Consider the following 17,208-nt stretch of genomic DNA (forward strand, 5'->3'; position numbering starts at 1 on the left):
TTTATTTATACCCTTTTATTTGTGAAAATGGAAACCTCACCGGAAATAGAACCCGTCGGTTTCCGGCCACCGCTTTGAGTCCCGCCCCGGCAAGTCTGTGCCATCTTGTATTTAGCAAGAACAAAAAAAAAAAAAAAAAAAGAAAAGAGAGAAAAAAAAAAAAAAAAAAAAAAACCGGAGGAAGAAACACGTCCGGCCCGGAGGATGGGGCGCAGGTGTTAGGACGAGTTAAAGAGAGTGTTTGTGTGAGAAAGGCTCGGTGCACCGGAACGGTATGTTCGGAGGAGCAGCACCGCGGAGAACCGACAGCCACACCCCGCGGGACAGCTAACGGTAACGTTAGCCTGCGAAGCTATCGAGGCTAAGCTAGCCAATTAGCTGCGGCTCGTAAACCCAGTAACGGAAAGAGAGCGGCGGCGGCGGCGGCGGCGAGCTCCACGGTCCTGTCCCGAGCCCGCGGAACCGGCAGCTGTTGTCTGGAAGAAAGAAAAACAACCTTTAATTTAGGGTTCCGCGTCGTTCTGAAACCGGGAGGGACTTCGGTGGAAATGGGTCGAGCGTCGTGCTGATCGTCCGCCGGGAAGAAACCCGGGCTATGAGGAGCGAGGCTCGCTGCTAAGCTCGGCTGCTAACGGTTGTTTTTCGGTCCAGAGCGGAACCACAAGAAGCCGCGGTGAGTGGAGCTCCTCTCTCCGGGGCCGGCCTGCCTCTTTACCGGGGAGCGGCACCCTAGCTGCCCCCCCAACCCCCCTAAAAAAAAAAAAAAAAAAAAAAAGGGGGTTCAAACGTGGCTCCGGGGCCGCCCGGTGATCTTTGATGTGTGTTTTTTTTAGAGGCCTGAAGGGGTAAAAATAGAACCGGAGTGAATGTACTTCACCTCCTTTGTGATGAATCATTTCAGCTTCAGTTAGTCAACGTTGTCTCCTCACAACCGAGCAGACACTTACAAGATGTTTAACAACAAAAGAAACATCTGGAGGGTTGTAATCCTCCACCATCAGTCTGCTGAAGGGAAATCAGGAAATATTCATTTGTCCCCATTTAAATTTTTTTTTAAAAAAAATCTAAAAACCTGGGAGCTGCTTTCGTCATTTGAAAAAGCAGTAATTTCACATAAAGTTGGTGCTTTTAAATGTGAAACGAGGCTAAAAAATGCAGACAGTAAATCGCCAAGTTGTTCCAACAGCAGGGAATAAAAAGTGAAGTGTGTAATTATCTCTGCGTGTAGAAAAGCATCTGAACTATTTAGGTTTTTTTTTTTACTCCGTTATTAACAGCCTTCTTGCGTGCATAAAACAGATGTTAAAATGCTGCATGAGATATGAAATTAAAGTCGAACATTGGCTTCATGTTGGATCAGGATTCAGGCCCCAAACTTGTAAATATAATTAATTTTCCACAATCTTGGTGCCAGTTTTTTTTTGTCCCTCTATTCCTTTTTTTGTTGTATTTTGCTCTGCTGCTGTTCTCACATCAAATTAACTTTTACTTGCATCTGTTAACGAGTTCATAAAATCAGTTACTGGCTGTTCTCGTAAAAAAACACAGTGTTTACAATGATGCCGATGTTCAGTGGAGGTCGTTTTAAAGGTGTGTCAAGAGTGCAAACAAAAACCCTGATGGACGTAATGCTTTCGTGCGAACCTCTAATCAAAGCCACGCATCCCGACAATCCCGACTTCCTCCCAAATAACTTGGGAGGGGACTCCCGTCTCCTGAGACGTGTCTTTCAGACCTCGGGAGGGTCCGACCGTGGTCTCCCTCCGGGGTGTCGACCCGTTAACGCTAATAAACTTGTCTCCTCCCAACAAGGAGCTTCTGTTGAACTGTGAGCAGGTTCGCGGCAGACTTCAGCCATGTGACCGCGGCACCACCGACACACCAAATTTAACGTCACACTTAGAGCTTTAAAAGAACAGTCTGCGTCTCTGTTTCCTCCCCTCCTCCCACTTTTATTTATTTTTTTTCCTCCCCGAGTTTGTTTTTCCACGTAGGAAGTTGAAGAAACTTGTTTTCTTCGTGTCGTTCTTGCGAGAAGAAAAACCAAATGACAAAAACACGAGTTGTTTTTATTTATTTTTTATTCCGGCATGGAGACGATGAATAAAAAATGTGAGACGATGATTATTTTTGCACACAGCAGCACACGTCCTCATGCATGAGCTGAGGTTTTCATAAAATTTTCACTTTGTTATGAATACAGCAGCGGACTTATGCAACGTGACCCCGTTTGCAGGCTGTGATTATTTTCGTGGTGTTGAAGTGTTTGTGGTCCGGATTGTCTGCGGCTCCTTAAAAATGTGTTTAAATCAGATTTTTTTTTTTGGAGGGAGGATTTTTTTATTTGAGGTCATAAAACGTCTTAATTAAGATGTTTATAGAGAAACCGTGATGACCTACATCGTCAATGCTGCAAGTTTAAATGCAGAATCGGCTGTTTTTGAGTAAATAACGGCTAAATCTACGTGTTTTAGGTTTTATTTTAGACCCGTATTAAACATTTTGATTACTACATTGTAATACATGTATATTAGATTTGGCTCTGAGATTGATGTGGACAGATTTAAAGCTCAGCCCTGATGTGTGTTTGTTGTGCTGTGGAGGATCTGTTCACTGCTCAATTAAATAGCATCACATTTGAATTTCAAAGAGCGAGCAGCTCCTGTGTGGAGGAGGAGAAGGAGGACACTGACATGATAAAGAGCTCGGTTCCTCTCCGCTTTGTAAACTTGCTGCTCCTCCCGTCGACGCTCTCGTCCTCGGACTGCGGCCCGGAGTCGGGCCCCCTCGCCTCAGGTTGCACACCATCACCCCACCGAGTGCCACACGATGCACAACTGGAAACCGGTTGAGTGAGTTTTAAAGAACCGTCGGGTCGAGTCAGGGGTGTGTGTGTCTCTCTCTTTTTTAAAGGGAGCCGGCCCCGGCAGCAGCGCTGCGTCGAACGGGGGGCCGGGGCCGCGTGTTCGTGCAGGCGGTGACTCACGGAGGTCCGGTTCTGTTTGCCGGCTCGCCTCCTCGGGGCTCCAGCTGACACTCGGAGGATGAGCAGCTACATTAACCCCGTTAGAGAGCGCCGCTGAGTCAATGAGGCAGCTCGGCGCACATCCAGCGGCTGCTGCGGTCACGTGACTCCGCTCGAAGGCTCGTCTTCACGTTTCTTCGGTTTGATCGGAGCGTCGCGGTGCTCCGATCTCGCAACGAGCGTGTAGTTACATGCGTGTTAACGGGAAGTCAATGTGCCCCTCGGGTGGGCTGTTTATTACCTTTTTTATATTTCACGTGAAGCTGTAATCAATAAATCCGCTGCTGTTAATAATTTAGGGTCGTTTTTCAAACAACGGCAGAAAAAAAAATCTCGATGCCATGTTGTTCTGTGAAATCAAAGTTTCACAAATGTTTCATAATGATATTCTTAATGATGCGATTAAATAATAGCAACTGACCTCTTTTCGTCTTCTTCCTTTTTTTTTATACTTTCTCTGTAATTTTGGTGATTTGCCGTGATGATCCCTTCAGATCTGTTTGTTTATGATCTAAAAATACAATTTATAATAACATTTCAGCCAGAATTGATGATTTTGATATTCTGTCAAGAACCAGCTTCCCACCGGTTGATCACAAACCGCACGAAGGACTCAACTTTGAGATTCTGACATTCGAACCCTGTAAATATACATTAATCACGTTGAACATCTTTAACAAACAGAAACTCTTTATGTTCAGTTCATGAATCTGAAAATCGCTGTGTGCGCTTTTATTCCGCAAACTGTCCGTGCTTTTATTTCCTGTTGGCCCAAACCGAACATTGAATAATTGAAACTCCCCTCGTGTTGAAGTGCACTTTGTGAACACCAGCTGCCATTTTTCCCCCACCCTCCCACCCTCCTCCACCCCCGCACCACGTCGGCCCCATGCGCGTCGCTCTTCTTCTGTGGTTTAGTTTCTCTTCCTTGTTGGAAGCCGGTTCTTCTCCGTCACCACGCCTTCTTTCCTAGACAGGTCAGCTGTGGCAGAGAGAAAGCTGTTGTTTACCGCCGCCGAGGTGCCGCTGACATTCCTGCGATATTACGCAATTTTGTGAGGGGGGAGGGGGGGGGGGCTGACGGCATCTCTGTGTTGGTGCATTTGAAGACGGAGGAGAACCAGAATGCATTTTCCAGCATGTTTAACACATTAATTAGTTTTCTGCCCAACTGAAGTGGAAAAACAGACGCTTCACTTCCTTCTAAAACATCACGGGCTCCCGGCCCGCCGTCCAAATATAAAACGCAGCGTCGCCGCCTCCGGTCACAGAGCCGCTCACGTGACCTCTGACGCGTCCGTCACATTTATATCTGGGATATCTCAGATCTTCACAGGCCGGAGGATGTGTTGCTCGGTTTGATGACGAAGCCTCGCTCTGACCTCTGACCTCTTGTCCCCTCCCAGGCCCTGGCCATGCCCTCGAATGCACGGGCGGGCAATCTGAAGGACCCCGATGTGGCAGATCTCTTCTGCAAAGATGATCCGGAGAAGCTGTTCGCCGACCTGCGCGAGATCGGCCACGGCAGCTTCGGCGCCGTGTACTTCGTGAGTAGGATGTGGAGTCCGAGCGTTTCCGTGACTCTCTGGATGTTTTGTGTCTCTGCCTTCAGCTGCCGGATGAACCAGATGATCAGACTCTCCGAGTCCGAGATAAGGCCTTTTTGGTTTTCACCTCTCGGCAATAATTTTAGAGTTTTGAATAATAGCCGAAGCGTTTTCATATTCTGTCCGGCCATGATTTTAGAACGTGGTTGTAGTGTGTTACTCCCATCACAAGGTGGCGGTAATGCACCGAAAACCTGCCAACCTCTGTTAAACAGCATGAGGAGAAGATGACCATGTTGCTTCCAGCTGCAGGGCGAATAATCGATCAGTAGTCGATCAGTGATGAACATCTGTACACTGTAGCTACACAAAATAACCTTGCTTACACTCTCCCCCCCTCTAAATGCAAGAGTCTCAGCATGCACATCTGCCCCGCCCACTTTTTGAGGCCTAATATCTAATTAATCACACCTGTCACAGAAGCTCCGCCCACCACTATAAACACTGGAACAATCGGTAAAATCAGACGTCTGGGACCTGAATGTGTTTTTCAGCAGGTCAAAGGTCAAACAGTCGGTGTTTTCCATGTGTTTGTGGTTTTGTGTTGAAGATGTTTCGCTGCTGCTCAGGAGAAAGTCAGACTGTTTTTCGGTCGAGCGTTGATCCGTGTTAATTTGTGTGGGTTTATATATGTGTATTAAATATATATATGAAAAAATATATATATATATATATTTACGAGAGAAGCTGTGAAAGTGAAAATGCCTCGTCCTCTTAGGAAAAGAGTGGGAACGGTGTGTGTGTGTGTGTGTGTGTGTGTGTGTGTGTGTGTGTGTGTGTGTGTGTGTGTGTGTGTGTGTGTGTGTGTGTGTGTGTGTGTGTGTGTGTGTGTCACACTTCACCTGCAGAGCGGCTGAGTGGTAGACGAACACCTCCACGCTGTCTGACTGTCTGTTCCAGCAGCTCTGAGCAGGAACACACACTGAATCCACGTTCAGAAGCTTTTTTTTTTTTTCTATTCTCACTGTTTCTATGACGTCTTTAAATTGTTCCACATTTTTACTGCTTGGAAGTTTTCGCAGTAGAAACGCAGCCGACGTTGTTTACATTCTGGGTTGGACTGAGCGTCACCACGGCGACCACGACACCCCCGCCTTCCCTCCCCCTGTCTGCTGTCTGTTAGCAGCATCCTCCCTCCGGATTTAGGATTAAGCCCTTTCGGAGGATTAAGCTCTTTGAATAGAAAAATATGACCGTTTGATCCACGAGTAAATAATAATGCAGTTTGGTCGGACATGTGGACGTCTTGTCCGTCTCCGTCCTCACTGGGAGGACGTCCATCCTGACGCCACCGAGTGGTTGAAAACTGAGCTGCAGTCTGATTCTAGAAAAGATGGCGTTTTAGTTTCCACGACAGTGACGACGCAGAACCGACGAAGGAAACCTGTTTTTGTCAGGCGTTAAATGTTTTTTTTAAATTTATTTATTATTTTTTTTACTCTGACTGTTCGATGGAAACGGTGGCATTTGATTTTCTTGAAGATAATCTGAGCAGCAGTGAAAGGACACAGCATCTTGAACACGAAACAACAAACTGCCCACAAACACGTGGAAAACATTCGTTTTTGTTTCCCACAGTTTGGCAGTTTTATGGTGGTGGGCGGAGCCTCTGTCACCGATGTCGTTATTCAGATATCAGAAAGAAAAAAAACCGCTTCGTTTTGTGGCGTGTCTGTTCGATTGACAGGATTGTTGTACGGCTCAGGTTTCCACTGTTGGTGGGCGGGGCATAGTGTCCTCAGGGTTCCCAGTTAGATCGAGTCTGGCTCCTCCCCCACCTCTTCCAAATATGCGAGAGACGAGAGCATCTTCATCATCATCAGATCAGACTCTGGTTTTATTTGGAGAACATCCAGGTGTTCCTTGGTAAATTACATATTATGAATTAGCTGTATAACCGGTTTGTTCAAAGGAACTTCTGAAGATCACGCCTGTTCACGTGTTGATGAACTGCCTGTTCACGTGTTGTTAACGGCGTCTCCGTCCTCCATCAGGCCCGAGACGTGCGCAACAATGAGGTGGTGGCCATCAAGAAGATGTCGTACAGCGGCAAGCAGACAAATGAGGTAACATTTCCTCCTCATGTATTTTCATTGTTTTCCAGGGAATTAAATGGTATTCATCACCAATAATCTCTTAAAGCTCTCCAAAAAAAAAAAAAAAAAAGATCCCAGATTTTAACATCTATCAGAGTTTGTAATCTTTAAATATCAGGTGGATCCTGAGATTTAACTTTTATTGATATTAAACCTAAAACAAAATGTCCAGTGAGTAAAAACAAAAGGGTGGACTGTGTGTGTGTGTGTGTGTTTGTGTGCAGAAATGGCAGGATATCATCAAGGAGGTGAAGTTCCTGCAGAAACTGCGTCACCCGAACACCATCGAGTACCGAGGCTGTTACCTGAAGGAGCACACGGCATGGGTACGAACCGTCTTCATTCAACGATTAATGACGACAAATTAGATTTCTAACTTGTTGAACATGAGTTTCAGTGTTTAAAATCCAGTTACAGCAACTTCTACAATCATATTCACACGTTTTCCAACTGGTTTTTCTATTCGTATCTATATAGTTTATTGACAATTAGACAAAAAAAATAATAATTCAACTTAAATATTGATGCTTCAAGTAAAACAAAGGTGCAGTTAAGAAAAAGACGATGGATAAAAAAAATTAAAAAAAAAAAAAATTCGCAAGGAAGGCACCTGCTGTGGTTATCAATATTTGTAAAAGACTTTTTTTTTTTAGCTCTTCCATCGATACCCACTGGTGTGACATCCAGTAAACCACACAAATACTGTTTTAGTGCCTCAATATGTCCAAAATATGTGTGTAAAACAATCGTTTTAGTATTTTTGGCCCCTTTTTCAGACACTATCTGTCATTATATGTTATTATATCACATCTGTTGACCTGAGCCGTGTGTCCCTCAGCTGGTGATGGAGTACTGCCTCGGCTCGGCCTCGGACCTCCTCGAAGGTCAGCTCAGCTCTTCACACATTCACAGTTCTCACTCTGCGCTCTCGTCTCCTTCTGACTCTTCTTAATTTATTCTTTTTTATTCTTTTTCTTTGCAGTTCACAAAAAGCCGCTCCAGGAAGTAGAAATAGCTGCTATTACCCATGGTGCACTGCAGGGATTAGCATATCTTCACTCTCACAACATGATTCACAGGTGAGCTTTCCTCGCATGCCGGTTGTCATGACAACAACACTGCTGAAAATCCTGCAATACGTCTTTAGTGCACAAACCTGCATCTCCACAAATAAACCTATAGACTGTATCAGCAGGGGATGAAATGATCTCACAGTATTGAAGGGTGATGTGATCACGACCGGAAAATACTATTGTTAATTTTAAGAACATAACGGATGATTGACAGGCCGATAACAAGACAGACAGGTGGACACCAAAAAAAACAACTATTTAAAAATAATATAGAAAACGGCAACCAAACGAGCAACTAAATAAACAATTTGAGATCAATGCGCACAACAAGATGGACATGATGAAAATGTCGGAGACATAAAAGCTAAAATATAACAGTTGCTGTTGTAAACAAACACAAAACAATTCACCGAATTAAAGCTGAAGAAAACCTGAAGAGCAGGTTGTGATTTCACTTCATTTGTTAAACGGTGCCTTAGGTATCTTCCTCCTGTAACTCACCTGTGTGACGTCTTGATTCTCTTCCTGCAGGGACGTGAAAGCAGGAAACATCCTGTTGACGGAGCCCGGTCAGGTCAAGCTGGGAGACTTCGGTTCTGCCTCCATCGTGGCTCCGGCCAACTCCTTCGTTGGGACTCCCTACTGGTGAGATCTGGACTCCAACCTGCCGTCTTCTACTACTACACTCAATCAGGAAAGTGTGCAGAGGTTTCCCTTTATGCCTCTGGTTGACCTCTGCTGTGTGCTCTCTTCCAGGATGGCTCCGGAGGTGATCCTGGCCATGGACGAGGGCCAGTACGACGGCAAGGTGGACGTCTGGTCGCTGGGCATCACCTCCATCGAGCTGGGTACGAGCTGCCAGTCCGCCTCGTTTACGTGTGGACTCGGAGACGTGTGACACTGAACGTCTTCTGCTTCTTTTTCCACAGCCGAGAGGAAGCCCCCGCTGTTCAACATGAATGCTATGAGTGCCTTATACCACATCGCTCAGAATGAGAGTCCCATCCTGCAGTCCAACCACTGGTGAGGACGTCCTCGTCTCCTCAGACCCGCCGGGTCAAAGTTTGATCTTTTAAAGACCTGAGACGTTTATCAGATCGTTTTTAGCATTTATTTGAATATTTTTACAAAACAGTTCAGAATCTGTTCCCATTGAAGTATTTGGAGAGTCGTTGCACACGTTAACGTGACCAACGTGAAAATCTTCCAACAAACCCGCTTATAGCTAACTGTTCCTGAGCCCATGCAGTGATTTCCACCCACAGAATCGTGGCTGTTTTTAAAGTAGTGCCGCCTGATGGGCCCAAAGATCACATCCATCCATTATTGTTTTCAGCTTTCTCCCTTGCATCTGATTTTGTGTAAAATTTTGGGGAAACGAAGATCAGAATCAAAGATGGAATATCCTGTTGCCATGGCGCCACAGTTCAAAGTGACAAAGAGGGAAGAAGAAGAGCACACAGACTAAATACAGCAGGGAGGGAGAGATGAAGCTAATCAGGGGGGCGGGGCCAACAATCATAGGAGGGACAGGAAGTGAAACAAAGATGAGACACGAGAGGTGAGTCATTTCAAAAATAGAAACAGGAAGCACAAAAACCCAGACTGACCTAAAGACTGCAAAGAAGTCCAAACCAGAACAGAACCTCAGAAGGTCCCAGTAGAACTCATGGTCACGTTAACTTGTGGAACTCAGGTGCTGATGTAGTAGTGATGGAGTACTTTCTCGTGAAGGTCGTTGCTTCCTCCAGCTTCCCGTTTGTCACAATTATATAACGTCCTCCTGTATTTTTTCTTCCAGGTCTGATTCCTTCCGTAACTTCGTTGACTCTTGCCTCCAGAAGATTCCCCAGGACCGGCCTACCTCGGACGTGCTGCTGAACGTGAGCCTTGTTTTGCGCCTTTTTATTTCGTGAATCTCGTCTGCAGAGTCGTCCTCCTCCTCACTCCGTCGTTTCCTCCGCAGCATCGCTTCCTGTGCCGCGAGCGTCCGCTGACGGTCATCATGGACCTGATCGCACGCACCAAGGACGCCGTGAGGGAGCTGGACAACCTGCAGTACCGCAAGATGAAGAAGATCCTGTTCCAGGAGACGCAGCAGAACGGGCCGGTGTCGGAGGGAGGGGAGGACGAGGAGGTGAGGGACACGGGGGAGGGATGTCTGGGATGGGGGGAGGATGTCTGGGACGGGGGAGGGATGTGTGGGGAGAACCAGGAGAGATGTACAGATCCCGGTATGAAAACGAACAGGTGGAGTGAGATGAGAATAATTGTGGTTTTTATTTGTGTCAGAAGGTGGAGCCGTACCTTTTAAGAATAAATAATAATACTTGCTTTTATTGGGTTTTAGGAGGTGGAGCAGTACCTTTAATAATAAGTGTGTGTATTTCCAGGAGGTGGAGCAGTACCTCCTGCAGACCGGCACCGTCAACAGCATGGAGAGCTCCCAGTCGGTTCCCAGCATGTCCATCTCGGCCAGCTCCCACAGCAGCTCCGTCAACAGCCTGGCCGACGCCTCCGACGACAGCAGCAGCGAGATGGCCATGATGCAGGAGGGGGAGCACACCGTCACCTCCAACAGCTCCATCATCCACCGGCCCACGGTAAAAAAAAAACCCCCAAAAAACACCACCACCACATCCTCCTCTTCATATTCAGTCAGATCGATTCAAATTCATCATTTTATATTGCAATTAAGATGGTGATGATAGTAGATAATGATGGGAATAAATGGTAAATAAAGTTTAAATCAAACTCCAAACCTCTTTTAAAACACATTTTAGTTTGAATTGTTTTCTCAGCTTGTTGAACAACACTAGAAACCATGAAGTGCATCTTTGGATGGGAAAAACAACCCCGAGTGAAAATGGGGTTGAACTGTGGGAGGCTGTAGCTCAGTTGGTAGAGTGGGTTGCACAATAATTGGAAGGTTGATGGTTCGATCCCAGCTCCTCCTGTCCACATGCCTAAGTGTCCTTGAGCAAGACGCTGAACCCTAAAATTGCTGGTGTGTTGTAAGTCGCTTTGGATAAAAGCGTCAGCTAAATGAAATGTAATGTAACTTTTCAGCCCTTGATAAACACTCTCTGATTGGTTTGAGTCTCACTTGAAATGAATTGATCCTCAGGGTCAGGACAACATCTATGACGACCCATACCAGCCAGAGATGGACCAACCTCAGGCTCCGTCAGCCGGGCGCCGCCGGGCCTACTACCGGAACCGGGACCACTTCGCCACCATCCGGACCGCCTCGCTGGTAAGAAGCCGCTGCACAGGAACAGTCCGCCATCAGATGAATAAACCATGTGGTTATTGTGGTCAAATATGACTCACTGGTTCCATTTTATAACCAGTTTTAAAGATTTTATTTTTCTGTGGATGTGAGGTGTGAATTATTCAGTGTTCAGGAGAGAAAAAGAAAAAAAAATCAGCTGTGTTCCGAGGTGAGTTTAAAAATGGCAGCCAGACACGTAGCCACGCACCGTCGGCCAAACTAACGTTGTCATGGCAACGCTTTTCACATCGATAGCACCTGGAAGCTGCTGGTTTTTCCTTCCTGTTAAAAGAGGAAAAAGAAGGTCCCCCTCTCATGTGGAAAATGTTGAGTTCTTTTCGACAATGATATATAATTAATTCATAACATCTAATTTCTATAAATTGAGTTGAGTTTAATTCAATTGATTTGAAGGCTCCAGGTTAACTGAAGCTGGGTTTGGTTAAACAAAATTTGGTTCTGAGACTTTTTTCTTTTTTTTAAGCCAATTTTTTACCAAAAATATACAAATGTTTAGTTTTAATGCAGTTGAGAGTGGAAATAAAATATAATAATTTGTTGCTACAAGTAACAGACAGGCTGGTTATCGATTGACGATTTTAATGATGTTCCCTAAACGCCTCGCATGTTATCTGTAGAAGCCTCCTGGTCACTGCAGCAGCTCGGACAGATAAACGGCCGACAAAATTGAGTTAGAAACCAGTGAAACACGGTATTGCACTGTCCCATTTATTCAGGTTGAAATGTGTGTGCTTTAATTGTGACGACCCGTGGAAAGAAAGCTGCTGTCGCTGGTACAAAGTTCATAGTGAACAACTTTTACACGCTTGTTTTCGTATCGAGGAAGAGCAGCACATGCCGAGCGGTCTGCGGGTTCCTCTGATCCGTGTCCTCCCGTCCTCCAGGTGACCCGTCAGATCCAGGAGCACGAGCAGGGCTCGGCGCTCCGAGAGCAAATGTCCGGCTACAAGCGCATGAGGCGGCAGCACCAGAAGCAGTTGATGGGGCTGGAGAACAAGCTGAAGGCGGAGATGGACGAGCACCAGCTGAAGCTGGACAAGGAGCTGGAGAACCAGAGGAACAGCTTCTCCACCGAGGCCGACAAGCTGGCCAAGAAGCACCAGGCCATCCTGGAGAAGGAGGTGAGAAGGACGGACGGGTTCACGCAGCTGTTTTATTCCAACGTCGATCTCCTCAGATTAAAGCCTGTAACTTGTGTTTCTCTCTCTCTCTCTCACTTGCTCTCTCTCTCTCTCTCTCTCTCTCTCTCTCTCTGGTTCCTGCAGACGAAGGCGGCCCTGGCCGAGGAGAAGAAGTTCCAGCAGCACATCCTCGGCCAGCAGAAGAAGGAGCTCACCAGTTTACTGGAGTCTCAGAAACGTCAGTATCGCCAGCGCAAGGACCAGCTGAAGGAGGTAGGAGATGATGATGATGATGATGATGATGATGATGATGATGATGATGGAGGAGGAGGAGGGGTACAGCGGTGGGAGGGCTGCCAGAGAAAATATGATTATTATTATTGTCAGTTAATTCTTCTTTATTCTAGTTGAAATCAGCATTCATGTAAAATCTCAATCTTTTTTTAATCCAACTTCATCTAATGATTCAATGAAACTGTTATTAAAATAGTTTACTGAACCTGAAACTCACACACACACACACACACACACACACACACACACACACACACACACACACACACACACACACGCCTGTCAGTGGAAGATGGAGAATTATGAGGATGTTGTGAACAATCTTGAAAGACATCAAAACCTCTGTTCTCTCTGAACTTGTTCTCTCTCTCTCTCTCTCCCCCTCCTTCTCCCCTCTCTCCAGGAGCTGAGCGAGAACCAGTCGACTCCGAAGCGGGAGAAGCAGGAGTGGCTGATCCGCCAGAAGGAGTGTCTGCAGCAGATGCAGGCGGAGGAGGAGGCCGGCCTGCTGCGGAGGCAGCGCCAGTACTACGAGCTGCAGTGTCGCCAGTACAAGAGGAAGATGCTGCTGGCTCGCCACAACCTGGAGCAGGACCTGCTCCGAGAGGTGGGGATGGGACACTACGAGACTATTTATATAGATTATTATTATCAATAAATTTACAGCGACGACATCACATGAATATTATCCAAATCAAATTTAGCGTTTCACCCAAAAACAGGCGATTTAAATCTGCCTGAAACATCCTCTGGAGTACAAACAGTTCAGAAGAGGTGAGGTAACCCACAGTGACACCTGCTGGTTGTCACCGGACATGACAGCTGATCACAGATGATGCAACAACACCAGACTGGATGTAAAGTGTAATACAACTGGCGGCCACTAGGTGCTCCAATAGACTCCCATTCACTTCACAAAACTGCAGACCTGCAGTTTAATTCAACAGAAATAATCACTTTATATTTATTTTCTTCAAGTCGTCCACTCAGAAGACTTGACTTCCTGTCATGTGACCTGTACTTCCTGTCTCTCCCCGCTCCACCAGGACCTGAACAAGAAGCAGACCCAGAAGGACCTGGAGTGCGCCATGCTGCTGCGGCACCACGAGTCCACCCAGGAGCTGGAGTTCAGGCAGCTGGGCTCAGTGCAGCGGACCCGGGCCGAACTCATCCGGACGCAGCACCAGACCGAGCTCACCAACCAGATGGAGTACAACAAGCGACGCGAGCAGGAGCTGCGGCAGAAACACGCCATGGAGGTCCGGCAGCAGCCCAAGAGCCTCAAGGTGCCGCTCCGATTCTTAAAAGTAAAAAACAAAAAATTAGCCGGAAGTGTTTTACTTCTTCTTCTGTGGTTCATTGTGCATTCTGCCATGTTTCAGTCCAAAGAGCTGCAGATCAAGCGTCAGTTCCAGGAGACCTGTAAGATCCAGACCCGGCAGTACAAGGCCCTGAGGAACCACCTGCTGGAGAGCACTCCCAAGTCCGACCACAAGGCCGTCCTCAAACGCCTCAAAGAGGAGCAAACACGTAAGCTGGCCATCCTGGCTGAGCAGTACGACCACTCCATCAACGACATGCTGTCCACACAGGCTGTGAGTAAGGCAAGGAAACCCGCGCGCACCTGAACACACCTCAACATCCACTGCACCTAAACACACCTCAACATCCACTGCACCTGAAAGCACCTCAACACATGCTAATACACCTGAACGCTCTATTTAATCATGAATTAATCACAAGTTTGATTCATTTCCTTTATTTCTAGTTTAATTGGTGTTTAATAAAGACGATCAGAGACCAGTGAGATGATGTCAGACAGTTTTCTCACCTGTTCATCCTGTTAAACCAGCAGACAGCTGATCAGTGATTAGTTTAAAAACCCGTCGATGCTCCGAGCAGACGGACCTCTACTGATACCGAACCTCCTCCCGTTCTGACCCGACAGCTGCGGCTGGACGAGACGCAGGAGGCCGAGTACCAGGTGCTGCGCATGCAGCTGCAGCAGGAGCTGGAGCTGCTCAACGCCTACCAGAGCAAGATCAAGATCCACACCGACACGCAGCACGAGCGCGAGATCAAGGACCTGGAGCAGAGGGTGTCCATCCGCCGGGCACTGCTGGAGCAAAGGGTAGGAGCACCTGAACGCACCTGGACACCCCTGACGGACTTTACCTATACAGATAATGTAATAAACACACACACACACACACACACACACACACACACACACCTTCCTCACTACAAACGCTCTCTGACCACAGGACTGTTTACATCATCCACTGCAGATGACGTTTGCTTTTAAACTGACACTTTTGCTTCCACATCAACGTTGTTACCACGGTAACCCATGCAGATAGGTTGATGAAGTCTTGAAACACCAGCAGTGCAGACGGTCTGTCCGAAAGATCTGATCTGATTTAAACAGTTGAAGTTTAAAAGTTTTACATTTAACCTTGTGTGTGTGTTGTCAGGTTTTTAAGTGTGTTTCTGTGTTTCCCGTCAGATCGAGGAGGAGATGCTGTCTCTGCAGAACGAGCGCTCCGAGCGGATCCGGACCCTCCTGGAGCGCCAGGCTCACGAGATCGAGGCGTTCGACTCGGAGAGCATGCGTCTGGGCTTCAGCAACATGGCGCTGAGCGGCATCCCGGCCGAGGCCTTCAACCAGGGCTACCCGACCCCCAGCCCGTCCTCGGGGTCCGGCGGCTGGCCCTCGCGGCCCGTCCCACGGTCCGGCAGCCACTGGAGCCACAGCGTGCAGAACTCGGTGGCGACCCCGTCCTGGCGCAGTCAGAACCATGGCGGCGCCGGCGGCCCCGGCTTCAGCCGGGCCGAGTCCATCGCCTCCTCCCACGGCCTCGGCCGGGACGGCGAGCTGATGACGAGCCGGGGCCACTCCTCCTCCTCTTCCTCGTCCTCCTCCTCCTCCCACCACCCGCAGCACTACCTCCCGCAGCACTACCAGCACCACCAGAGCACGCCGCAGCTGTACCGCGACGACCGCGACCCCCGGGAGCGCGAGCGGGCCCGCGAGTGGGTGGGGGGCGGCGGCCACTACTCCCACCACCCCCAGGGCCTCCACCACCACCATCACCACCACCACCACCACCTCTCGACCCACGCCTCCTCCCAGTCCCTGGCTCTGCTGCCTCCCCCGCCTCCACCTCCCCCCATCTCCCTGTCCTCCTCCTCCCCGCCCTCCTCCGCTTCCTCCTCCTCCTCGTCACAAGGGGGCTACGGCGGGGGCGGTCTGAGTGTCAGGGGCCCCAGCCTCATGGCCCTCAGAAACAGCCCCCAGCCACTGAGGAGGACGGCCTCCGGGGGGCCGGGGGGCGGCGGGAGCGATGGCGGGCTGAGCCGCAGCACTTCGGTCACCTCCCACATCTCCAATGGCTCCCATCTCTCCTACTCCTGAAGACCCCGCGGCGTCCTCCCCGCCGATGGGGGGGGCAACAGTGGGAGGTCGGTGCGGGGGGGGGAGGAGGGGTTAACTTTTAATGTTAGATTTTAAAACGCTTCACGGAGCCACAGCAAATAATTCGACCTTTTAAAAAAAAAAAAAAAAAAAAACTACAATAGCAGTTTTAGAAGTTTAGATCTCCGGTAGGGACGCTGCAGGAGGAGACAGATGATGCCTTCACTGAGTCAGAATAAAACGAAAACAGAAAACACATCGTGAAGACGAGCCGCTGGTGCAGAGCGAACGAGTCTGTTCCTTCTGTAACACTTCGAATCATTGCACAGGATCGAGGGTTTGAACCGAGTCACCTGTCCTCAGGTGCAGCGAGAGATGGGGGGGAGGGGATTAGGGCGGGGGGTGGGAGGGTGGAGGGAGGGGGTAGCAGGGGGTGGCGGAGCTTCCACTCGGCTAGCGGTGCTTTAAGAACCACTGTAACTATGTACATAGTGAATTGTAAACCCAGTTTTTTGATTTCTAAGTGTTTCATACGTTCAGTGGGGTCGGGGGTCGGAAGGAGGGGAAGGGGAAGGGGGAGGAGCAGCAGGAAGGGAAGACTTCTTGAAAAACAGCTGTTTTATTTCTAGTGATAAGATTCTGTACATGACAATAACGAACACTGCCATCTTTCTGTTGGGTGGAGACAACCACTGCCCTTTGGTCCTCTTAAAGGAACAGTCCCACATTTTGGGGGAGGAGCCTGTTTGACATCTGAGATTTGAAGATAATCAGTTTGTTCAGTACAGAAGAAGCTCCGTTATTATTTTTCCAACGACGTCACAACGCTTACGCGATTCATGTGCGGAGATTAAAAACTCTAACTAATTTTAATAACATCTCAAAATATCGCAGAAAAGTTGACACTAAAGTTCTCTCGATAACGTCATCAGCTTCGTACGACGCCGAATAAAACCTGCGCTGAAGTGTACGATAAAAATCCTCCATCTTTAATTTTACGTTTGGATGTTTTACGTAAGATGTTTGTTTTGTTTTCAGAAATATAGATATCAAAATACTCGAAAGGGCTTCCTTTGAATAGATTTTTACGTTTAATTTTAATTTAATTCATTTTAATTAAACTAAAATCATCTTTTGAAGCTGTTCACGATGAGGAGAAATAAAAAAAACAATGTTGTTTAAATTGGCGGCTATATTGATATTAAAGAAAGACTCCAACGTCTGGTCCGAACCGCCGTACAATTTCTTCAGAGCGAAGAAAGAAAAAAATAAACATAACTGT

At 47.7% G+C, this 17,208-nt stretch overlaps 1 protein-coding gene across 2 annotated transcripts; it reads left to right on the forward strand.

The window, feature by feature from the left end:
* The first annotated feature begins 98 nt into the window (after nt 1-98).
* On the forward strand, nt 99-15,980 carry taok2a (TAO kinase 2a). Of its 2 annotated transcripts, none has more exons than XM_069724758.1 (20): nt 99-673; nt 4,432-4,572; nt 6,627-6,698; nt 6,953-7,054; nt 7,567-7,612; nt 7,711-7,807; nt 8,333-8,446; nt 8,558-8,649; nt 8,731-8,824; nt 9,603-9,684; nt 9,768-9,938; nt 10,195-10,404; nt 10,929-11,057; nt 11,981-12,217; nt 12,362-12,490; nt 12,915-13,118; nt 13,558-13,797; nt 13,894-14,115; nt 14,460-14,642; nt 15,018-15,980. In XM_069724758.1, exons 2-20 carry the CDS (start codon nt 4,441-4,443, stop codon nt 15,924-15,926), a joined length of 3,465 nt encoding a protein of 1,154 aa, XP_069580859.1. In that variant the 5' UTR covers nt 99-673; nt 4,432-4,440; the 3' UTR covers nt 15,927-15,980. The 2 variants fall into 2 exon arrangements, with proteins under 2 accessions (XP_069580859.1, XP_069580860.1); XM_069724759.1 differs by having other exon boundaries at nt 13,894-14,106.
* The last annotated feature ends 1,228 nt before the right edge of the window (nt 15,981-17,208 follow it).

The sequence above is a fragment of the Brachyistius frenatus genome, unplaced genomic scaffold (assembly GCF_029030835.1).
Source record: "Brachyistius frenatus isolate BFR_SWC_R1_liver_20210118 unplaced genomic scaffold, ASM2903083v1 Contig_394, whole genome shotgun sequence".
Lineage (NCBI taxonomy): Eukaryota > Metazoa > Chordata > Actinopteri > Embiotocidae > Brachyistius > Brachyistius frenatus.

Coding starts and splice junctions, on each gene's coding strand:
- taok2a (XM_069724758.1), top strand. CDS start 4,441: ATGCCCTCGAATGCACGGGCGGGCAATCTGAAGGACCCCGATGTGGCA. Junction 7,055..7,566: donor TGAAGGAGCACACGGCATGG/GTACGAACCGTC, acceptor TGTGTCCCTCAG/CTGGTGATGGAGTACTGCCT. Junction 10,405..10,928: donor CCATCATCCACCGGCCCACG/GTAAAAAAAAAA, acceptor ATTGATCCTCAG/GGTCAGGACAACATCTATGA.